The following is a 26,056-nucleotide window of genomic DNA, read 5'->3' on the forward strand; positions in this document are numbered from 1 at the left end:
AAGTATATACATATATACATACCCAGCATATTGAGGTGCTAATGTATTTATAAAGCGACTTTGTTGTATTTTTAGTTTAGAAAATAGGAAAATTGAATATAACGTGAAAATGAAAATGAAAATGCTCTGGCCAGACCTTTAATCTGTTCATTTTCAATGCCCGATTTATGAAGTGCGAAGCATTAATTTGATTTTTTTCTCTCTACATATGTATATGCATATGTATGTGCGCGTGTCTTCGTATGTATTTGGCCATAATAAATTGGGTCAAAAACGTATGGAATTGTGTTGGCGCGCGCTTTGAAGTCACTCTGCCCCCTCCGCTCCCACCGCACAGCCCCCGCACATTTGACTTTGATATTGAAATTGGAAATAGTGGAGTGGTAGGGGGCGTGAGAGCAAGGTCAGTCCAGAGTCTACGAGGAATTTAATTAGCAGCTGCACACTGGCGGCACAAAGCATAGTTTATGTATAAAACGCCTCGGCAGCCTCCTCGGGCTGCTTTCATAATTTAACTGACAGCTGAGTTTGCGCTGCATCAATATGGCAATAAGTTGTATCCGGTTGCAGCGTCTTTCGTTCCGCAACTTGGCGCACGTAGCGACTTTTAAGTGGTTTCTGTACTTGCGCTTGACCTCAAACTTTCAACTTGGCCCCGGTCTGGGCCGAGGGGATTTGCATTTGCAGCTGCGTGATGCAGCCGCCGTGTTAGCCTTCTACGCTAACCAGACACCATCATCACAAGCCCATTAAAATCCTGAGAGCGCAGAAAGCACCAGCACCTCCGACTCCCCACCCATCCGCCAGCCAGCCGACCCGGCTAGCCAATCGACCAAGCACTTTTCGTATCCTTGCCAGCAGCTGGTTATCCCTTGCCATTGTCTGTCCAGAGTGCAGCATATGGACAAGTGCATAAGAATGCAGGCAGAGCATCATAATTCCAGTCTCTACACGGCTTTGACTTTGACTCGCCAGCTAATGAAATTCGAAATAATCAATATGCCTGACCTTCAGCACAGCTACAGCACCAGCACATGGAGCATCAATGTCCGGGTTGATGGGGCAAAAATGGAAAACATTTGCCCAGCCAGAGAGGTGGGTGGGTGGCATAGCCCCACGCGAGCTGTGTGCAATTGTTGATTTGCTTTGTTGCCCACACTTTGCGTGTTTTTCAACACTTGCCAAGCACTAACATTTACTATCGCTGGGACCCCAAGCCAAAGCCCACAAATTGAAGTCTATTGCCCCGGCTTGTGGCGCTGAAACTTGAACAGCAATTACTTCATGCTAAATACTCTACTTGAATGTAGGATTTAGCGAGTGCTATAAGAGTGTTATCTTTGGAGAGAGCATTAAGAGAGTATACAAAGCTCTCATCGAATTTCAACTGTAAAATTGGCTCTCAATGGCGCCATCTTCAGCCAGTCAAAATGCTGCCTCGAATCCGTGTTAAATCGCATGCGAATGGAAATTTCGTAAGTGCATTTAGACCTCATCATGCCCACTCTTTCCCTAATTCCCATTATTCGCAGCTCAACAGCAGAAGTCCTCGTTCAAGCAATGCAGCTTCCATTGTTCAGCGAGCAACGAGCCAGCCATTTGCTCACAAAATTTCGGTTTAGTTTTCAGTATATGTTCTAGGGAAATAGTTTTCTTTTTTCACTTTCCTATGCTGCATTGTGGATGCGCTAATATCCTGTAAACTGAATGGCCCGATTTAATTTGTGGCAGTAAATGACTTTAAATATATCCTGGTAGTATCTCTCATATTTTTGGCATATTTTATTTATTTATTTATTTATTTTTTTTTTTTTCTATATTAATTCTTTACCATAATTACAGAGCATCTGTTAGTTCAGCATTTTTCACTTGGTCTTTGGGCAGACAAGCGCCCTGTGTTCGGTTGTTAGCATCTTGTGAATTTTCCAAATGGACATTACATCAAGCATGAAAATTGTTTCTCTTGTTGACAATTCAGCAGCCCTCTTTGCACTTTGTTGTTTATTGTTTTGTTTTGCTCGCTCACACTTTGATGAGCTGAGATACACTAGAAAAAGAGTGTATTATTATTTTGAAGCAAAGATGCTTAACTGAACTGAAGCAGAAATTGTAGTCGATGAATTCGTTTGGGTGTCGAGCAATTTACACTGAGATATTTGCGAATTTGTCTAATATTATTTGTGCGAATATTATGGATAACATAAAATATATATTTGCGATAATATTCATACATATATATATTAGAATTCGCTGCATTTATTTCTTATATTATATATATTGATATTTTATATTTATAAAATATTAATAAATTTCCTCTAATTCTAATTTTAAATTTCTTCTACTTCTACCTCTGGCATCCATCTCTTAGAATATTACGAGCTCTTTTACCTTAAACCGTTCTAGTTACAGTCAGCTGCTGCAATATATATATATATTGTTTTATATATGACTCTCTGTATATAATATAAATAAAATCCTATACTTCATATTTTCTATAACTCCTTCTTCTATTTCTATCTGGTAGAGTATTGCCACTTCGTCACACTCAAATATATATATTTTTTTGTATCTTGTTTTTATGAGTTTATTCTCGCACTTTCAAATGCAAGTTTTATCAGTCTCTCTCCCTCTTGCTATCTCTCACTCACTGTCTCTCTCTGCTTCTCCCTCTGATATCTGCATCTATTACGCACGGTCAAAGCTACATTTGCAAGTCAACAGCAGGCAAGAGAGAGACAGATTGAGAGAGAGAGAGAGAGAGACAGAGAGTGAGAGGGAAGTGAGAATTCAAGCAATGTAAAAGATAAGCATTTAGATAGCGAGGTGAGCTATAAAGGCTACTTTGAATGTTACCATTAAGTTATTTCATACACTATCATTAGAATATGATGCTAATAAATGGATTTAATATTTACTGAGAATTGGAGAGAGAATAAAGCATAGGAAAGTAAATACAAGCAGCAGTAGAAAGATATTTTTCCAATAAATTCACAAAATTCGTTTGTATTTTAAATTTAATTATTTATTTTTTGTTTCTGTTTAAAATGTTTATATATGAACTTAAATTCCATTGAATTTCACAATTTGAAACAGCTCAAATTACACTTAATATGAATGCATGCATTATTCCTGTAGATTTTTGTCTGACTATTGATAAGAGTTTTTGGAAATCGTTACAACTATGAGAATGTTAATAAGTTTATTTTTCTTTGACATTCAAAAATACAAATATTACATGTAAACATTTGCTTGTTTTAACACTTAAAATGCGATTCGAATTAATTATAATTGTTTATTTTAATTATTATAAATTTCTTTGGCTTAGCAGCAATTTTATTCGTTTAACCTAATTTAGTTTTTAATAGTCCATTAGGACTTTTTTTTTTCACGGGATACACATCGACTTGAAGTATTTTTATTTTAAGCTTAAAATTCAATTAAAATTAGTTTAATTATTTTTTTTTTTTTTACTTGAATATTTATAAACTTTTTGAATGATATCTAAACATTCATATTTTAATATTAAATTTATTTATTTATTTTCATTTTTTATTTAAGCAATATCTTAATAATCGTCTTCGTTTCTTAGTTGATCATCACATTGGGAATTTAATTCGATAATGTGAAAGTTTGTTCGAATACTTTGTGTGTGTGTTTCTAATTATTTCTTTTTCGTTTTATTTCCAGTGGAATTGTTTTTGTTTGAATAATTCCTTTTTGGATGTTTGATTTTTTAGACAACTTTCCAGCTAACAACATCGAGGTCTTTCTCTGATTAGATCTTTGGCATAGGGCTTCATGCTGATAGCTAAAGATTAAATCTGTAACTCACTGAGCTTAACCTAGGCGCGCGGGGAGTATGTGAATGTAAGGATTAACTTGAACAGAAAGAAAATACTGAAATGAATACAGACAAATACATATACATATACATATACATATATAAATATGGTAAAAATATCAATGCTTATAGTAAACACTCTGGTCTGCTAACCAGCTTCGCGTCCAGCTGCAGCTGCAGCGGCTCCTCTCCATCCACTGCCATTCGCACTCATCTGCGCGCTATAAACACAACCGTCTCCAGTGGCATGCCAGGTGGTGGTGGTGGTGGTGGTGCAGCCCGCTCTTATAAGTCTGTGTGCAGCACCGGCGGTTTACAGTTGGTCTCGGCATTCACGACCAGCAGCGCAGCGGCAGTGGGCGTCACCTGGGTGGGCGCCGCCTGAGCCAGGGCCATGGGCTGTATGGCGGTGATGACATCGGTGCCCGCTGTGGTCGTTGTGGTTGTTGTGGCGGCCATGTGGGCGTTATTGTTGCGGGCATTGGCCAGGGCCTTCTTCTTGGCCTTGCTATTGCTGGCCATGGCATTGGGGCCAATCAGACGCTCCGATTGCCGGCCCTTGCCGAACTTGGGAAAGAAACTGTTCTCCAGCTGCAGCTGGGCATTGACATCCTTGCGGGCGGCACAGGTGCAGGCCTTCATGAAGCTCTTCTTGAAGTTGTCGCTGAGGAAGGCGTAGAGTATGGGATTCATGGCCGAGTTAGAGTAGCTGAGGCAGCCGCAGGCCAAAAACACGGCCAGCTCCAGCCGGGAGGCGCAGCTGGGCGTCGAGCTAATCAGCGCCACCTGTGAGATCCAATGGGGCAGCCAGCACATAATGTAGACCGTTATCACGGTCAGCACCAATTTGGTGACCTTGCGGTGCGAACGTTTCTTCTCCTTGCTCTTGTGCTTCGGCCCCACCGTGTGCAGCTTGCGTATGACCAGGCAGTAGAAGATCATAATGAAGATCAGCGGCGTCACGAAGCCCAGAATTAGCGAGTACAATATGAATGCCGTCTCCGATTGTATGTTGAAAGCCTCTGGCCAGTTGATGCTGCAGGTGAAGTGATTCGGCTCCGATTCATAGGTGCTGGCAAACAGGATGACGGGCAGCATCAACAGCACCGAGGTCGTCCAGGCCACGGCCGAGACGACTTTCGAGACGAACGGGGTGCGATAGCGCGGCGACGATATGGGATGACAAACGGCTATATAACGATCCGCCGACATGATGAGCAGAAAGATGGACGACGTGAATTGCGTCACGGACGTGCTCACCAAATAGGCCTTGCACATGTAGTTGCCAAAGGGCCAGTTGCCCACCTGCATGGTGTAGAGCAGGAAGGGAATGCCAATCAGAAAGCACTCGTCCGCTATGGCCAGATTGAGTATATAGATGTTGGTCACCGTCTGCATCTTGGAGAAGCGCAGCACCACATAGATGACCAGCGTGTTGCCAAACAGGCCCACAATGCAGACGAGCACATAGAGTATCATCGTGATGAGCTCCAGGCCAAAGTTGCCGTCGCGTCGACAGCCCTGCATGGGATTGTACGGGCCGCTGCCGTTGGGCAGCTCACTGCCAAAGCCCACCGGCAGTGTGCCATTGAAGCCGGGAAATATGAAGCCGCCGTTGTTGCTGCTGCTGCTGCCGCTGCCGCTGCCGCTGCCATCGCCATTCACCATATTCGCATTCATGTGCTTGTAGTAGTCGGAGAGTTCCAATATCGAACTAATGCCAGCGCCGTCGACTTCGCCTTCGACGCCCTCAACATCCATTGCCCTGACGCTGGGCATAGACTGTTGGCTAGTGGCTGGCGCTGCGGCTGTGCCATTTGCTGACGTCGCTGTCGACGCCGGCGTCGCTGTCAGCTGCTCTGTGGGCGTTATTAAGCTCGTTAGTGTCAGCGCTGTCAGTACAAATAACAGGATGCCACAGCGGCCATGGACATGGTCCATGTGGCAGCTGCGGTTAGCGCCGTCATTTGGTTTCGAGTAACCTTTCATGTTTGTTGTGCGGCCGCTGCTGCTAATCCTCCTCCTGCTGCTGGTGTTGCTGCTGCTGCTGCTGCTGCTGCTCCTACTGCCTCAGTTCCTGTTCGCGTTGTTATTGCCTATTGTTGTTGTTGTTGCTGCTGCTGCCGTTGCTATCGTTATGTTCGCTTGGCTAATTTTCAATCCTGGACAGCAGCGTACATTAGATGCTGCCTGCGGCTAAAATTCAAATATTTTGATATGTTTTCCATTTTTGATGCGTGCGCATGGAAGAGGCTGCGTGGGCGTATAGGTGTGTGGGCGTGTTGACCGAGCGACTGGACACCACGCAGCTGTCGTCACATAATTTCAGTGCTGCACATGAAACGAGAGACAGAGAGTTGGCAAATGCCTATGATTATTATTACACAACTAATTAGCATTGATTAGACATGGCCTAAGCTAAACGAAACAAAAAATTCTGTTATGCAATCTCGCAAAAGCTTTGCATAAGCCTCTCACGCAATCGGCTCGAAAATACTCAAAAGGTGTTTACAGCAAACAAATTTAAGTCGTTTGTTAGGTAATGCACTTTATTGTAATTAAGTGGAATTTGTATAGATGTATATATATATATGTATATATATATTGATCTGCTGCAATCAGTGAAGCGCCGTCTTAAAAGCAGCCAAAGGCAAAAGTTTGTCTTCGCTCAAATAATACGAGTCTGATTTCAATTGTTGGAAATTATTGGCCAGCAGCAGGACGACCTGTTGGCCATCGTGTGTGAGCTGTTGCTGTTGGTAAATAACCATAAATGCATATGTAAATATGCAAGAGACTCGCATTGTGAAAGGGCTTAAGTTCCTATTGCAGTTATTTAGTTTTGATTTGATGTATTCTTATATCATACGTTAGGCATGCATAATAGCTCACACCAATGCATTTTATTCTGGCTATTGTCCAACTATGCTCTGCCGCTCGTTTTTCAATTCTCAGAGCAACAATTGATAGTTGCTGCTGGGAATATTGAATGAAAACAGAGATGGCAAATAAATATGAAAAGCTTAAAAAAAAAGCTGCAGCATTAACTGACAAAGAACATGTGTAATATCTCTGTTGAAGCATGAATGTGGTAATGACAGCATCTGAAGCCTGCAAGAGGATTGCGAGAGCGAATCGAATAATTTACGACCATTCGAGGTAGCATAAGGGCATAAGCATGCTTAAAATCAGAAGGAAACCAAAGCAAAAGATATCAATTATTTTTTAAAATAAACATATTTATTTATAACAATCTTTCTTTATTATTTCTTCCCAAAAATAATTAAATTAATAGAAGTATTGTTTTAAATTAAATTTTAAAATACCAAAATATTTGGATATATTCATATGAATTTATAAACTATATTGTTAATATATTTATGTTTGTAAATATGTGCGAGTAAATTCATTTTATTAAAATTTATTTCTCTCACTCGTGTTAAGCATTCTTCATATTTATTAAAACAAAAACAAAATGAAAACAAAAATCTTACAAAATTAATCTTGAAAAAAAAAAAAAGGAATTTCCCAACACTAGTATTAACATAATGTTATTTTATGAAAAACAAAAAAGAAAACAAAAATAAATCCAATTTGAAAGACATTTTTCTAAATTCATGAGAATATGAAAGACATTAAAATTCAAAGAAAATAAATTTTGAGAAAAAGAAAATACTGTTGCTAATACAATTTTTTTTCGTAAAAAGCGTCGTAGAAATACAAAGAAAATATATTTAATAAAAAGTAAAATACAAGAAAAAATTAAATTCAGATGCCCTACAGATGCTTGAAGTAATTTATGTTAGGTTCCCCAATTTACTGCCCAACTATTTGCAATGGACACAGCTCTGCTCCTTCACACTGAACAACATATGTTCAACTGTTCAGAGAGTTTGCCCTGAGGATTGTAGTAGACAATATAATCTAGCTGAGCACCTGGGACAGCCAGCACACTCGCAGCCAGAATCCAATTAGATAAGCAAAAAGTAAAGCAGCACAAATGAAAGCAATAACTAAAAACTAAGCAAACAAAATACACAACAATTGTGTTGGTAAATGTTTATTTAGTTCCACAACAAAAACTACTTTCTGCTGCAATTTCACGTAAACGAAAATGAACTTGAGTTTAGGCCATAATTTAGCGCAAACTTGATGCTCTTTATGAGGCCCACGACACTTTTGCGTAAATCAGTCTGCCAAACAGCGAAACAAAACTCGGCAGACAGCGGCCCCAATAAGCTGTCAAGTTTTTGTTTGGGCCAAGAATTAGTTTTGCCACGAGCCGCAGTCAAATGGAGCAAAAGTTCGTGGTCTTCCTTGTCAGGTCAAGGCGAAACTCTTGCAGACTCGCAGCATGATTTACTTTAATGAATTAATTGCCATAGTCCGCCGTCAGATAAACAACATGAGTCGTCAGAAATATATGAGTTGTTGGTTTACACCCAAACAGAGGGTCGACAGCTGCGATTAATGACAATTGCCCAGCTCAGACAACCAAAACACATAAACTAGACAACGCCATACCAGTCAACCTCTCTCTCTCTCTCTCACTCTCTCTCTCCCTCTCCCTCTCCCTCTGTCTCTTCAATTAGCTCCTCTAATCGCTTTCGACTCACAATGTGCCGCAACATAACAGTGCCGCCTGAATGCTTGTGCAGCAAGGCTTGACCGGGCAGCCTCAACTTGATTAGCCGACAGGTAATCAGGCTGACGCTGCCGATCAGCCTAAAAGGCCTGTCCACAACAGATGCTGGCCACAGAATGGGGTCAGCAATCAATTGCTACACATGTTGCCATTGACGCATATACCACAAAAGACCATGAGCCGACCTAACGACAGAGTTGGGCTGAGCTAAAACAGATACGAACTTGCGGAGCCCCGAGTATTTTGAGTCTGAGCGGATGGACCACAGCCATTAAATTCGTTGGTAGTTGGGCAGCATCTTAGCAAGTTTTAATCGATAAATATAATATATATAAATATGAAGAAAATTTATGAATTTTTTGTTTTGTGTTTATTGGTTTATGAATTTGGATTTCTTTTACAAATTCTTTTATATTGCATTTTTATTTGAGCATTGAACAAAGAATAGTGAACGAATAATGAACATTCAAAATGAAAATATAGAAAATAAAATGTTCAGTAAGTTTAGGCAATTGCCATTTTTCATACCTGGTAGGCATCCAAAAATTTCATATTTTCTTATTAAATATAACTTGATTATTCCTTATATATATTTCTTTTTTTCATTTTCCATTTCCGTGTCCAAGAGCCCAAGGCTGAGCTTATAATTTAATTGATAAATGTTCTATATATAGTGCATTGCTCACAATTGTATTTTGTGCTGGTTTATTAGCGCACTCTGTTTAATTGAAAATTATACACCTATAAATGAGAGCCATAAATAGCTTACGGTTGTTTACCCAAATAAATTGTTTAAGGTAAAAAAAGACGCCTAGGGATTTTGTTATGAGTACAATGCTAAGAGTATTAGCAGCATTATGAATCGTAATTAATCATGATGATTTATAATGCTTAATCTCTTAAAGCGAATTAGGCACAAGAACCCATTGAAAATGGGAAATCAGGGTATAGTTGTTCTCAAAAAATCGATAACTCATCCCGTTATTTTGTTATCGATTAAAAACATCGTCGACATTCAGTAATAAAATTTTATCTGCTACATCTATAGAACCAGAGTCATCAAATTTTAAATGCAGATTTATATGTACTTAAGTATTTTCTTCATAGTATGCAATCTTTGGCATTGATGTACCATTCACAGCGTCTTGTAGCATTCAGCTTTTGTCATGCAGCTGCCATAATTCAAGTTTCAAGTTTTGTTTTTGTCACATTCACTAGAAGAGTTGATCACAGTTTCGTAATCATTCTCAAGGCTATGCATTTTATTTAGCGAGCAAATTCTGATCAATATTTCCACAAGTTTCATAGATGTACCATCCATCGAGTGTTATATCATTCAGCTTTTGTCATGCAGTCTCATATCATTTAGCTTTTGCCATAAATTCGTTAGAAGATCTAAACTAAGACCATTTATATTTCTGTGAATCATGAATATGATTTATATATCATGATCAATGAATTCATATTAATCAGTCATTGGCAGTGATGTACCTTACATCGAGTATTATAGCATTCAGCTTTTGTCATGCAGCTGCCTCAAATTATCGACAAGATTTTGTAAATCAAAGCTAAACAAAATCACTCTTTAGCTTTAGTAATTCAAATATTTATATGTGGTATTGACAGCTAAAGCTATAAATGCATAATTACTCTTACGTTTGCATAATATAAAGCACTTTGCTTTGGATGGGATCTACGTACATGCATGTTTATACAGTGCTTATCATAATTATAGCCCACCCTGCAACTTAAACTTTGAGCCCGTTGTAACAAAATTTTTAAGGTTTTTTAAAAATAAATTTTACAGCACATTATAGACTGGAGCATGTTCAGTAGATTTTATCAAAATTTTAGTTCAATTTATGGAAAACTAAGAAAGAACCGTTAACTTTTGCTCTGTGCTAGCATTTTTGCTTGCATTTTTGTGTATCATAATTATAGCCCACTGTCGCAAATTTGAATTTATTAAGTGCGGAACAGACTTTTGGCTTTACAGACATTGTAATTAAGTAAATTTCGATAGTTTTTAAGAGATGCCGCTTGGAAAACAATTATCTTATTATGAAAAGGACCGTATTTTCTCACTTTTCGAGTCAGGAGAGTCTATTTCGAGTATTTTACGAATTTTGAAAAAAAAGTCAAAGTGTAATTAAAATTTTTTTGGATAACCCCGAAGAATAAGGATCAAGAAGACGTACTGGGTGAAAACCGTTACTAATTGCGCACGATAAACGCAAAATTATTAAGAAAGCCAGCAACAACCCAGCCGCTTGTATAGCTTTGGCCGCACATGTGGGCGAATCTATGTCAGCGATGACTGTTTGGCGAGTACTTAAGAGCTCAGGAATCATAAATAGGTCTAAACTGACCAAAGCATCCATGTTGCTAAGTCGCCACAAGGTTGCTCGACTTGGTTTTGCCGAAGGACATACTGCGACCGATCTGACATACGCGCGTTTGAATCATCGTCTTTTGGCTTACAGTATATTTAAAAATTTTTACCCTAACAGGTCACATTTTCTGATGGGAAGAAGTTTAACCTGGATGGTCCTGATGGGTTTGATACTTATTAGCATGATTGGAGGAAGGATCTATGTTTTTTTCAAGGACAGACTTTGGAGGTGGCTCCGTCATGATTTAGGGTCCATTTTTTTAATTTGGTACCTGGGAATTGAAGTTTTTAATGAACCGAATGAACAGTGAAGAGTATATTCAGGCTATGGATAGTAGTCTCATTCCATATTCAAGGGAATAAGGTGAGAAACCAATGGTTTTCCAACAGGATAATGCCAGAATCCATGTGAGCAGACGTACAAAAGAGTGTTTGGAGGAATGTCATGTTGATGTCCTTGACTGGCCAGCATGTTTTGGGGATCTCAACCCGATAAAAATGTCTGGGGTAATCTTGCAAGACGTGTGTATGCCAAAAATCGCCAGTTGGAGACAGTTGGATATCTTAAAACGCAAATTCTAAACGACAATGACTAAATAACAAAGTTTCGAAAAGGACCTTTTATTAAATTTAGTGGTTTCAATGAGGAAGAGAATTTTTGAGTTAACTAAGACAAATGGAGGCCGGACTAAGTATTAACATTAGTTTTTCCATTAATCCGCAACGAATTCGGATTTTTTTTACAAAAATATGAATATGGGCTATAATTTTGATACAGAAAATGGTGCTGTTTTTCCTTGTTTTTTACTTCTTTTTAAGAAATCGTTATTAAATCGTGAATTTTAAGTGAAAAAGTTTTTTGCCATTCATAATTGAAATATTGAACTACTCATTTTTGAAGATTTTGAGGAAATATTCCATTTGGGAAAAATTTTCAGCCGATTCGTTTAAGTGGATTAAAAGTGGGCTATAATTATGATAAGCACTGTACATATTTAAATCTACAACAAACTTAGCGAATTTCACAACATCTCCTTTTTGGGAGCTTAAACTAAGCGTACTTAATTTTCATATATTATTCAAGAGCTTCTTCCTCATTAGCATTCCCTTTATGCAAGCGCGCAGATATGAGCACATAAAATAAAATTCAATTAAACAAACATTTGAGTTCGCAGAAGCAATTTATAAGACGCAGAAAGTCATGTATATGAAGTGTTGATGATCTTTTGGCTGCTGTAGCTGCCGCTGCTGCTGCTTCTTCTTCTTCTTCTTCTGTTGCTCTTTATAAACAATTTCGTCATAATGATGTGTTGCCTATTTGAAAAATGTTTCGCATATTTTAATTTACTTGTTTGGCTCTGTGGCATTTGACTAATGTGCGAGTAACATAAAAGATTCAAGGCAAGACGCTAAAGGCCCCAGACCAGCCAGAAAAGCAAACAAATGAAAATGTATAAGAAAATCTAAAATGAAAAGAACAAAAGGCAAGCCTAAGGACGGCTGCGTTTTCTTGGCAGAACTCGAAGTCTTGGAAATTGAACTCGAAAAATGCTTGGAGCACGCCTTGCGGACTCTTTAAATTCAACGCGCGATTTCTGAGTCTTGGTCTCGTCCGGGACCTGTGTCTAGACACTGATTTCTCAGTTGGTTCGTGGCCGAAATTAATTTATTGCTTAAATGCTTAGGCGGAGGCGTGGCCCGGTATGGGCGTGACACGTCGTTGACGCTGGCATTAACCGCTGCTGAAAGCTCGCATGGCTCATCATCTTTAATGGATATTCATGGAGCGATAACTTAAAGCGATTTTGGGGCAAGGCGCTGAGCCACCGCAGCACCACATCCAGTGCACCATCTTCACCACTGCAACAATTTACAGAATCGATAAATGTGTGTAGTGTGGTTGTCGGTGGCTGCCAGTGACATAAATCAAATTATATAGATAAAAGAGCAAAAATAAAAATAATAAGTACGCTCACCTCTGTCGTAAGAAAATAAAGAAAAAAGAAACAGAAAATGAAAACTCTCACATGAAACGACACGCGCCACGAAAAGTCAACTTGCAAATGTTGTGCACAAATTTGTTATCATGCAAAACATTCGCATACCCTGTAAACATGCCTTAAGGTATATTCATATATTAGAAACTATTAATGGTGTGAGTATTTTGAATTCTTTTAGCTATTAATATGTAAGATTTTCTATATTGATGAGTTGTTTTTTTTTTTAATTGCAGAATTTTTGCTTCAGATTATTTGTCGGTGTATACCCGATTTCTTTGGGCATTTCTATCTGATGACACACAGGTAACATTTAAGATAAATTGAAAGCTTTGCTATAAATAGCGACAGCTTGAGCAGACACACGCTGCAAGCCACGGCAGCTCTACCATTTTTTTTTTATTTAATGATTTTTATATTAAATATATTGTATAAGAAAAGGTTTTTATTTGATTGGAAATTATTATTCTAATTTATTTTTATATAATTTCAATTGAATTTTCTTTAATTTATGCCACTTCATATTCGACAATTTCGATTACTTTCCATATATTATATTAGTATTTCTTTAATTTATTAATGTACAGATTTACCTGTGCTCTCTTTACCCTTTCTACGACTATTTATATAGCTGTGTATATACTACATAAATTATTATTTTATTATTACTGTTTACAGTTATATATTTTATAAAAATATGACTAATTGAAGTTACTATATATTAAGGCGAAAATCTACCTGCGTTGCCTTGACAGCGTTATATTAACTACCTTTTCTATACTATTATTATAGATCTATTACTATTACTATCGATCTAGTTTTTATAAGTGTATATAATTAAATTGTTATTGTATATAATTATTATTTTGAAATTATTATTCATATATCTTTTGTATAATTTTAAATTATTTGACTGTATATACTTATATATTATTATTTTAATTTATTTACATTATTAATTTATATATTATATATTTTTGAATGCAATAAGCATTCCTTTAATTTACTAAAGAGATTTTTTGCTTGTTGGCTTTAACTGCCAGCGCTCGCTTCAGTCTTTCGATGGCTCATTTTATTTTAAATATTATAATTATCAAACAACAGTCGAATCTGTGGTGAATTGCCCTTTTGATCCAAATTTTTTAGCAGCTGTCTGCATAAATGAAAGTTTACGCATACCACTCTAGGGTATGTTTTATAGTCGTAGATTTGTAGCTGAATTTCTTATTGGTGCCTCGCTATTTGCCTTGAAAATTATACACAAGTGATTTCGTTATTTATTTGCCGTGAGGTTTTTGCCTCCATCGAACACCTGTGATAACACTTAGTGGAGGGGCGTTGGGGCAGCGTCTGAATATATTTGCCAAAAAGCAACAGCAACAGCAACAGCAAAAACAGCAGCAGGAGCAGAAGCAGGAGCCGCATCAAGTCAGGAAGGAACGTTTCTTGCAGGAGTTTTCAAAGCGTTCGCAGCATTCGTCTGTTTGTGTACATTTTACATAAAAATAATACAATTTGTTTCATTATGAAATATCATGCATGCGTCCTCGCTTCCAGGGCAATTATGCTCTGCCAAATGATTTTGAGAAGGCGGCAGCTGTGCGAGAATTTAAAGATTGCTTTAAGCAGCGAATCAGAGACAAATTTCTTTTGTTGTTTCATTTCACTCTTGTTGCGTTTTTATTTTGTTCGCTTCGGGGAGTCACTCAAAAATTCTAAGAAAAATATGAGTTATAATATTTTTCGGCTATAAAACGACGGTAAGTGGGTGCTCTTAAGGCTAAGGCTATAAAACATTTGCTGGGCCAGAGTACGAGTCCGGGTCCGGATCCGGGTCCGGGTCTGTGCCTGAGTCTGAGCCTGAGTCTGAGCTGCGGCCTGGGGTGCATACAGTAAATGGACTTTAGCTTGACTAAGTCCCAAGTAGGAGATTGATACTTTTTGTGCTGAGATTTGCATAACAAAGCATCGGGGATCGGCCCTCGAATATTGTGCGCGCTGTGCGTCTTATTTATGCTCGCCTGACAGCATCAAAATTGGATAATGGAAATTGGATTCTAGCCTAAACGAAAACGACAACGATAAACATCGTTTTAGCTCGCTCTCTCGCTCCCTCTCTCTCTCTCTCTCTCTCGCTCCCTCTCTCTCTCTCTCTCTCCCTCTCTCTGTATCTTTTGTTGGCTAGCGTGCAGCCGTGTAGCAAGTGAAACTTTGCCAGGCTTCAGCTCCCAGGCACTTGAGTTGATTACCACAAGGACGACACGTGTGCCAAGTCGAAACATAAACACAAACACCTGTTGAGATTACCGCCCAGTCGAAACAGAGCAGGCGAGCAACAAGAGAGAGCAATAGAGTGGAAGCCATGCCGCTGCTATGCCAGCGCCCTGCCAGAGCTTGATATGCCGCCTTATTAATATTAATGAGCATATGAGGTGGGCAAATGGCAACCGTTGACATCACTGCCAACGTCATTACAACGTGCGAAAATAAATATTTAATTATTTATAAATCATGACCGGACAACAACATGAGCGACAACAACAACAACTAGAACAATGACAGCAACATAGCTGTCGATATCGATGCCTAGCTGCGTGGGCGTCTACAGCATCGCCATTGTTAGCTGGAAGCTATAATTATGCTGGGTATGCGATAGATAGAGATAAATATTTAAATAACAACAAGAAGAAGAAACGTCAATAATATATATTTTATGGTATTAATGTATTGAATTGTTTAGGAATATTTGGCGTATTCGCAGTGCTTGACTTTAAGATGCCCAGCGAAGTATGCCAAATATTTATAAATCCATTACAGGATTTTTTTTTGTACCTGTTTCAAGACTTCTTAATATACTTATATAGTTAGTAGATTAAATTAATAAATTTTTTATAAACTTAATATAAAAAATATTAAAAATGTTTTTTGTAAAAATTTCTTTTAAAATATATAATAGAAATAAACGTAAAATTATAAACTGATTTTTTATGTTTTTTATTTATTATTATTCAATTATTAAATAAAGCAGATAAATCATTTTATATTTGTTTATAAATTAAGGCAGCATAAATATTTTAAAATAAATAAAATATATAAATGTAAGCAGTTTGTTCAAGCAAATCTTTAATTTTTCTCTGTAGTTTCTATCAATCAATCAATCATTGTAGCTCCACACTTACAGAATATTTAGTCAATTCGATCAAATACGAATATTTTATTGACTTTATTAATAATTCACTCAAATGTCTTCAGAAACATCTTTAAATGCGAGAAGCTGCAGCTGCAGTCTCATGGCGAATTCGAGGCAGTTTGCTGTGCGCAGCGTGTAAGGAAATAGCAAATAGCAACGCAAACATAAACTAGACTACAATACACAGGCACAGAGAGAGAAAGACAAAGAGACAGAGAAAAAGAGAAAACAACAGAGAGCATAAAAAATAAACAAGAGTATTCAGGCATAATAAAATGGCTGAAATGTATGCACATAGAAATGCTCAAAAAGTGACAAAGTTGATGGCCTTCACTCCGCATCGCCTCGCACCGCCACGCCTAGCATCGACTGGTTGTAAAAATATGCCACTATACAGAGCAGCAGTAAAATATTTGACATATATTTATTGTTATGGGTACATGTCCATTGAAGCGGCAACTCGGCCTCATGTTTGACAGCAAAAACAAGACATGATGGCGCGATAAATGGACGCTGTCCACATAAATCGTAGCACTATAGCAAAATAGCAAAAAATAAACAAAGCATAAAATAAATAAGTATTAGCTGATGTTGCTCGACTAATGGATGCGCTAGAAATGGGAATGTGAAAAGTGAGGTAGGATAAAGTTGGTTGAGAAACTCTTAAAAATAATTGAATATTAATAAGAAAATTATTCCTTAAGAAAAAATGAAAATTCGAATTTAAATGTGAACCTTTTTTGATAACATTTTAAAAATATTGTTTGAGTAAATGTCGAATCAGACGGAGAACTAATAAAGCAAAAAGTATAATAATTAAATTCTTCAGTACAACCAAAAAAATTTCTAAAAATAATAGGAAATGAAATTTTATTATTTTCATTTATTAATGATTAAAAGAAAAGACTTCAAAATCTTTTTTTTTTTTTTTAATTTTATATATATTAATATTTTTATATATTCACTGAAGCTAAAATTTCAGATAGTATAACACCAAAGAGAAGACTTAATAATAATAATAAAAAAAAATGAAAGATTAATTGGCTATGAAATATGCAAATATAATTTTATAATAATATGTATCTATTCATGGATTTTTAATCATTGAGAAAAAAACGAATCTTTGACTAAAATCAAAACCCCCTTCTAGTTACATTTTCCCCAGGGTATGTGCGGCAATCAAACGAAGGTCCGCTACGGAAATGGAATGCGTCCGATATGCAGATCGAATTGTGACAAAAAAGATATATGCGTCTATGACTTTTCGAACATGTGCGTGCCTAAAATAACTTGGCCAATTTATGAGTCAAGTGAAGCTTAAGTGAAACACGAACACGACGCACACTGAATGCCATAAAAATGATGGCTAGCCGCTCCGCCAGTCCGATAGCCAGCCGGCCAGCTCTTTCGCAACGCTCATAAATTGGCAATGAAAACATAAGCTAGTTAGCATCGGAGATGCTACTGACTGTCCTGTAGGGCCATAAACGTAAGTTAGCTTAAGCTTATGAGTCAATATTGAATTCATTTTTATAGGTTGTCTGTCGCCTATGCTATGTAAGGACTTTATGCCAATCTACTCGATAAAGTTGAATACCAATTTGTTAATTTTGTTGCCAAAGTTAGTTTTATGAACAACTTTTATAGTGATTGACAAGCAAGTTTCATTCCCAGAATTTTCGCTAGATTGAAGTTGTTTTTGTTTTCACTTTTTTATTCAATTTTCGTCGCTTGGAAGCTACAAGTTTTTAATTAGTCAGAATAAACAATTAAATTGACTCCAACTACGCTCATGCTCATGCTTGGACGACTCGACTTCAACACATTTATCTTACTCCACGCTCTGCTTGGACTGGGACTTGGACTTGGGCCTGGGCCTGGGCCGATGACTCGCCATACGGCTATTTGTTTTTGCCACGCTGGCTATAAAAAGAGAAACCTGGCTAGGGAACTGACTTGGGGCTGGTGGCAAAAGCAACGGCAAACTTGTCGTAATTCACTTTGAAGCCAAGTTTTATCATCGATAAATTTTCTACGAGCCAAACACTTGTTGCAAGCGTCGCCAGAGTTTCTGCCAAGAGTTGCCAAGTGAATTGAGTGGACACAGTTTCTAACCCGAAGCCAAGTGTCTGTGTAAATCAATCGATGAAAAACAGTTGAAATTAGATTGAACAAAGTTGTGGAAAATCAAAATAAACGCCTTTCTATGCGATTTTCAGTGGGTGTTCAGACAGAGTGTGAGGGAGAGAGCAGAGAAAGAAGAAAACGAGAAGGAAAGAAATATCGTAAGAGATAGAGAGATAGACAGTAAGAGAGAGAGGGAGAGAGGGAGAGAGAGAGATATCAGATGTGAGACAGACAAAGGGGGAAGGAGAATAAAGGAAACAGAGAGATAAGTAGAAAGAATGAGGGAGAGAGAAAGAGACGATAAAGAAACAGATGAGTGATATGAAGAGATTGAAGAAGATAAACAATGAATGAAAAACGAATGGAAGAGAGAAACGATGAGAGAGCAGTAGAGGAATAAAACAGAGCCTGAAATAAATGAAGACAGAAAAAGATAGACTAAAATGGAATAGGAAAAGGGTGAGAAGAAAAAGTAACATAAAAATGAAGAAAGTGAAGAATTAAAAGCAAAGAGGGAGAGAGAGTGGATATAAGAAAGAAATAGATAGAGAAAGAAAAAGGAGAAGAACAGGATAGATAGAAAGAAAGAGGGAAAGAGACGATAGAAACAAAAAGAAAAAGAAATAAAAAGTGAAACTGAGAAAGAAAGTGAGAGTGAGTAATAAATAAAATTGGATAGTAAAGGAGAGAAGAAATGCCAAAAGAGATAGAGAGAGAATGAGATAGAAGCTGAGGAAATAAGCGAGTTAGATAGAAGAAGAACTCCTCTGTAAGTTAATAAGCTCAGCTAGCCGTAACTAACTATTACCTAATTTGCCCACCTGTGCTGCAACATTCTGAGAATCAAACTTGAATTAAATTGGATATTAGATTGCATAGCTATACAAATAATTAGGGAACACAAATTGCGGGGCAACAGTTGCTACAAGCGTTGCCCCAAGTGAAGTAGCTAATTGAAACGTGGGCAAAGGTTGCTTGCTGCTCTTGCTGATATTGGGCCAACAATATTTTGATAGCTTACTAGTTTGGCACAAGTTCAACTGAATGCCACTAGATTTTGCCATGGACGGTGCCATGGCACGCACTTCAATTCCATCTCCTCGACAATCGGGCATTGCAGATGCTGCCACAAGTGCAGAGCCCCTCATGCAGATGGCAATTATGTAATGAAACTTTCAGAAAAACCAACTGCCAGAGTCAGAGCGATTGCAGCTATGCTGTGTGAGCACGTGTGTGCATAGTAGACCACTTGGTTTTGGCCAAACCGAAGGGCTCAACGGGCCTTGTTGATGAACTGATGATTGTCTGCCTGCCGGCAGAGGTTTATTTGTATATTGAATTATGCAATTTCGTAAAATGCAAATCTGACAAGAGCTCACTTCACTCATTCAGCTCTGTCATTCGACTGATGATACATATATATCTGTATCAATTGAAGTTTGTGCATGGCACTGTATTAAACAGTTAGAAAGGGACAATCTTTAACTGGTTTTTGTAGATAGGCCCTCTGTGAATTATCAAATTACCGGAATGACAAAAGTTTTCGTTTAATTTTCTTGCCAATTTTTTGTCTTTTTGCTTGAGGAAGGCCACTTAACCTTTTCTCTTCAACCGGTTTTGGCTGTAATTTCAATTAAAATCAGCGGGTTTCGGTTTCAAGGGTCTGCCGGGGAACTTTTCGTAATATGAATAGCCAACTTTTGATAGCTGCCCAGCGCAAATTGTTAATCAAATTCAAAGAGCTCTAGCTAAACTTTCTGTTCCGCCGTATCGCTAAAGATTTGAATAACAGCCGAAAAAGGTAAATGAAAACGAGCTGATTGCGCTCTTTTTTTCTTCTTTTTTTTTCTATTTTTTGGCCGCTCTCTTTAACTTATTTTCTATTCCAATTTGAGTTGTTCTGCTGTGTTGGGAAATTTTTAGTGTAGCGTAAAGGTTGTTCAAAAGTTACATTAAGTATACGTATTTGTTGAGGCGTAGCAATTGTTGGGTCAGCAGTCAGCTAGAGGTTTCTAAAGCGAACAGTTTGAGTTGGAATAGTATTATGAAAAGCTAATTTTAGTGAAAGTAATTCGTTATCATGCAGTCATCGAAGGGATAGGAATGTATTCTCTTATAGTAAATAATAATAATAAATCAAAGTCAAAAGTCAGCATTTGTAATTGAAAGAGCATTCATATAAAGATTAAAAAATATCTACATATTAACAGCACATGATATCGTCCAAAATCTATAGATATATCCCATCAAAAATATATCGATATATCTAAAATGTATTATCATGTATTAACATTATCTTTCAATAGAGGAAGTAAAAGTGTACATATACATATATTCTCTTAATATATGCCAACCTGCAAACCTATATTCTCTCTCTCTCTCTTTTTCTCTCTCGCTCGCGCTCTTTCTCTCTCTCTTTCTCTCTTTCTCTCTCCTAATCTTCCGCTGTTTCTATCCCCTTAATCATTTCCTCGTATTGAGTTATAAAGAAAGAAAAAAAAAACAAGACATAAGACATTTTACCCTGATTTTCCATTTTCTATGAGCTCAGCTCATCAGAGCAAAAGAGTATTAAATATTCGTTCTGCAATTTTTCTTATCAATTTCCTTTTTTATAGTATTTATTTTTTGGTTCCCTTTCAAACTTTGCTGCCGCCCATTCCCCTTCTGCCAAAAGCAGTTGGCAGGCCTGCTGCTCTCGCTCTCTTACTCTCACTCCCTCTCTCCCACTCTGTCGCTCTTTTTCTCATCATCAACTTGGAAATCGTTATAGTTTTCAAGAGCATTGTGCGCATAAATTAGTTTCGTCGATTTGAACCGTTCAGGGAGCTTTGGTATAATTTACCTTTATTTGGCTATGCTTTCATTTCATTCTATCTTTTTTTTTTTCTGAGAAGACTTGGCAACTTTTATGAAAAAGTTTATGAACTCAGCACTGTTACTTTTTTCGCGAGCTACTTGGCAATTGAGCTCATTCAAGATAATCTTGGTAATTAGCTGAGTTTTCTATGCGAAATAGTCAGCTTATTTTATAAATCCTCTAAATGCAAATTTTGCGAACATTGAATTAATAAAATTATTGATAAGCAAAATTTGGCGAAATCTGGAGGCAAAAATTTCTATTAAAATTAATACATAAAGCAAAGGCTCAAATTGTTGTGCGAGGGTGTGCCTGTGTGCGTATATGTGTGTGTGTGTGTATATGTGAGTTGCTGATAACAATGTTGATTTAATTACATTTTATTGACTTTGCCGTCGACAAGCGAATGCCAACTATTAAAGTTTGGCAACCCGCGTTTGCCCGGCACGTCATTATTATAAGCTCTTATCTGACATTAGGCGCACATTATGCCCTCGATACACACACACACACACACGCGTACACACACACTGACACGCATGTAGTAGATATATATGAGATTGCTTTTGCTTGTTGCTGTTGTTGTTATTTCACATAAATTGTTGTTATTTCAATTACGTGGCAGCGAGAGCTGGGCGAGCTCTAACGATTTTTAAATGAAGCGTACGGCATAGTAGATGGTTGGAATAGATATTTTAATAATTACTGCAACTAACCATTACAAATTACACTAATTACATCCAAGCTAACAACATTAAATGCGTTTAATTAAGTAAGGCGCACTATGAGTGTATGAATGGGTTTCGACTTATATGCAATAAAATTGCATGAAATATGCTTTGAGCTGCATTTCATGCTCTCTCATGAATTGATCAGATATAATGTTGTAATAGTTTGTTTGTTAGTGTAAGCGAAATATCGACAAGCATTTTAAAGTGAATTGCGAGGGCAAGAGAAATATTTACGCTATTTAGTATATTAATTCAACTGTTAATATTTGCATGTTAGTAATCTTAACAACTTTTTAATATTATCTCAGTGGGAAATTTATATTTTCAGATAAATTAATTAATTACATTTTTAAATATATATAAATTATTGATTTATAAAATTTTTTATTTATGTATTTAATATTTTAAATATATTAAAATATTTTTTTTCGTTTACTAAATATTTGTAATTATAGAAAATAATAATAATAATTATATAAATATAATTTTAGTATTAAATATTTAATTATTTACTATTTATTTTTAGCCATTATTATAATATAAATATTTTATTTTTTGGTATTAAAAATTTTTTTTATATTTGTTTTTAATTATTAATATTTTACTATTGTTCTATAATTTTTTATTATTAACACTTAATTTTTAATATTTATTTGGCTGTCATTCAGAATTCGGCTTAAATATGTATTCACCTAATGAACTATTACAATTTAAGCAGAATCTACTTGAGCTCTTAATGACTTGAAGTACATTAGTAAGTGCATGAGTTGATGCGAACTGCACACTTCATATAAATTCCTTTGAGTGAGCAATTTATTAGTTCAATTATCTCAAAGTATATGAAGATTATCAACACTCATGTGGATAATTTTGCAATTGTGCTCCAAAAATCGTTTAAGACAATCGAAACAAGAAAATTGAATGGGCAATAATCAAGGGTAAGTTAAGAGCAATTATTGAAATTGAGGAAGGTAACTGTTTTATAATTTATTATTATTTTTTGAATTCCTAACGTTAATAACTAAGTTAATAGTTATATCTGATCAGGCAAAGCTCTTTAGTTATGGTATTAAAATTTTGATTAGACCATATGTTGTACATCTCTTTGCAGTTGGCATTGCGCTGGCTATTTATAAGCATTATTAATACACACACACAGACACAGAGACATCTAAGCTCACTCACAGTAACTACTGTAACCCATAGAGAAACACATTACAATTACATTTAATTATCTGCATTGAGTTTGCGGTTTTGCGCATTTTGGCCCTTTCTCTGCAGCTGCTCGGTTAACTATTTGACTACTGCTTAATTTGTAATGTGTCTGCCTCTTTTTCTTGACGTGTTTATTAATTTAGCTTGTCGCTGTGCGGCGCTCCCATTACAATGCATTGTGGCCCTCTGTTCCCTAAGCAATTTGCCCCCAAAAAGTATGCTACGTTTTATCAGCCAACTCGTGCCGAGGCAACAGCATCTCTCTCTCTCTTCCTCTCTGTGTGTGTGTGTGTTTGTGGCACGATATAAGTTTAGATTTTCGACAAATTCAACATGCGTCTGCTGCGGGGTCTCGAGGTTGATAGCGACTTGATGTGCTTTATAGAGGTAACCCTAGCGCAGACTTCCTCGAGTCTCGGGGGTTGCGTTGGTCTTTTGAAAAAGTTTCTTTGGCTTTGTTATGATAATCGATTTTCTAATTGAACAGTTATGGTTGGCCGCTATGAATCTTGGCAATCTCTGTTTATTTAAGCAGTTCGTTTAAATAAAATTTAAATTCTACTAAAAACTTGAGCTAGTTTATCAAGTACTTAAAAAAAAAAAGGAAAAGATTGTTTATAGCGCAATTATGAAAATCTAAACAAAGCTGCAGAAAGTTTCCATTCTTTATGGTTTCTTATATTTTGTTGTTTGTTTTGCCATTTGAGAATTGGCATTGAATTACAAAGGCAAACAAAGATCCTTGAAGTGTGTGCACTTGTGCGTGGCCCCTTTATAAGCCATATAAATTTCCGGCAGTTTCATTTTACCGCTTCGCATAAATTTGACACGTTTTTGTGTTTGGCTAACTGTTCTTTTTTTTCTGCTCTTTTTGTTGGGGTTTTTCTTTGATAAACTCTGCAGTTGAGTTCATGTTCAAGCAGATTTATTGTGCACTGACAATAATAAATATTTACCTCGTTTTTGTTTTGAGTTTGTCTTGCGGCTGCGATGGAACGCGTTGATAAATTTATGAACCAAAAATGTATATTTATATATGCATATATACTTATTCGTATTCTATATTATAGAAGTTTGTTTAACAACTGCTTGGCAAAAACTATTTACGTGTTTTGAAGCTCGTTTTGCGAGTTTTGAAAACTTGTTGGCTTTGCTTTGATTTATTGTGCTATTGTCACTGAACTGTTGCAGCTTGAGTAAAAGTAATTTTTAATTTTGTGTTGTAAATTATTCACAATTTTCACATCAGCTATTTAATAATAATTTAATTTAATTTTTCACATAGTTTTTTATTATTATTTTATTAAAGTTTTTCGACTTGGCGCGTTTCGCATTTGTTTGATTTTAGTTAAGAATTTTGGACGAGCGCCGCCTGTAGCACACGTGCGTCGCGCTTTGTTGACAGGCAACGACTGAGGCCGTTAAAGAAGCCGCTGGCCCTAACATCATATCTGTGTGCGTGTGCTCGCTGTTGTTGTCACTGTTAATAATCATGATGATGCTAATGATGCTCCACCAGGCCCACGCCAAACAGCTGTTCCGTATAAGCGAACGAGTGAGCGAGAGAGAAAGAGAGAGAGAGAGCACACTTCGTGCGCAGCCCGAAACGTCTTCGTTTCGGAGTCAATTTCCAGCGCTGTTAGAGTCGAATTTAACAGCAGGCTGCTCCAATTGGGAGGTCTGTTAGCCGAGTTCTTTTTGTTCTTTGCATTCCCTGTTATTGAAATGTTATATGGGATTGAGTTTTTGTTTGTGTAGTGCGCGTATTTTAATAATATTATTAATATAATTATAATTGCTTTTTAAAAGTCTGCGCCGGCAATTGGCTTGTGTTGCCTGTGATGTTTCGCCGCTGTTCGGTTTAATGTGCCTCGGCTGCGCACTTTTGTTTATAAACAAATTATGTGAATTTTGTATTGTTTGTTTGTTTGTTTACGCCTTTGTTGCTGTTGCTGTTGTTGTTTATGGGCGTAGCGTAGCATTTGCATCTTCGGCGAATGGAAAGAAACGCGCAGCAATCAAAAGCAATTATTGGTAATAAGTCAGCTATCAATTTATGAATGTGTCAATTGATTCTTAAATACATTTCGTGACGTCAAAAGCGTACGCTGCCCACTGTATATGTATGTGTGTGTTGATTTTGTAAATAATTAGCCATAAGCCATTTGGCGCTGGCTATGCGGCGTATGCTTAATATTTCAATTGGCAACACCATCATGATCGTGCCCCAATCGTGATAATGATGAAATGCGATGGCTAATTTTGTTGGCGCTATGGCCAAAATAAATACCGTTGTATTGAATAAATATTATTCATGGTTGCCATAAATATTCAATAAGTGTGGGTGCGACTCACTATTCGCCATATATATATATATATAGATGCAGATATATATATAGATGGATATTACATTTTTTAATTGCTGCATTTATTTTGGTATTTCGCATATCTAGCGCTTTCTCCCTTTCTACATTCTCACCTTTTACCTTGGCCTATGAAATCCAGGTGCCGCATAAATATTTCTGCTGGCATTCGTTTATTGCAAACATACATATATATATATATGTACATATTTGTATGTGTGTTTATTAACGCAGTTAATTTTAAAAGCCACTTTGGCTCTTCCTCACCATAAATTTGTTATTTAAGTAAACATTTTTAAGCGCCGCGCTGTAGGCACAGGCAAACGGCAACTGCATTAAAACAGCAGCCAGCCATGGAGCAAGGATGTGGCGCAGGAGCCTGGACTGTGGAGTAATATAAGCTTGTATATGTATATCAATGTATATGCATGTACAGTGAAACATGCAACTCAGCCTTGGCTACGTTCGTAACGCTTTTTTATGCTCGCAGAAAAAAACAAAAGTTTAGCTATAAGACATTCAAATTCATTTTGTACAACAACATAAATAGCCGCCAATTACTCTCAGAGAAATGTGAAGAGATATATAAATCCATCAATGAGTCATATAAATATTTTCTAGGATATTTTGATGGTCGGGCAAGCTCTTTCGATATAGTATATATATAGTAAGTCATATATATATATATTTTCCAG

At 36.8% G+C, this 26,056-nt stretch overlaps 1 protein-coding gene across 1 annotated transcript; it reads right to left on the minus strand.

The window, feature by feature from the left end:
• Positions 1-3,490: 3,490 nt before the first annotated feature.
• Positions 3,491-24,272, minus strand: LOC6582937 (somatostatin receptor type 2). Its single transcript, XM_002008583.4, has 2 exons — positions 23,955-24,272; positions 3,491-6,172 (listed from the first exon to the last, which is right to left on the minus strand). The coding sequence occupies exon 2, from the start codon at positions 5,828-5,830 to the stop codon at positions 4,127-4,129; it is 1,704 nt and encodes a 567-aa protein (XP_002008619.3). The 5' UTR covers positions 5,831-6,172; positions 23,955-24,272; the 3' UTR covers positions 3,491-4,126.
• Between the last annotated feature and the right edge of the window lie 1,784 nt (positions 24,273-26,056).

The sequence above is a fragment of the Drosophila mojavensis genome, unplaced genomic scaffold (assembly GCF_018153725.1).
Source record: "Drosophila mojavensis isolate 15081-1352.22 unplaced genomic scaffold, ASM1815372v1 contig_74, whole genome shotgun sequence".
Taxonomy (NCBI): domain Eukaryota; kingdom Metazoa; phylum Arthropoda; class Insecta; order Diptera; family Drosophilidae; genus Drosophila; species Drosophila mojavensis.

What these genes read in the sequence shown, in the direction of transcription:
- LOC6582937 (XM_002008583.4), bottom strand. Translation starts at nt 5,830, where the DNA reads ATGAAAGGTTACTCGAAACCAAATGACGGCGCTAACCGCAGCTGCCAC.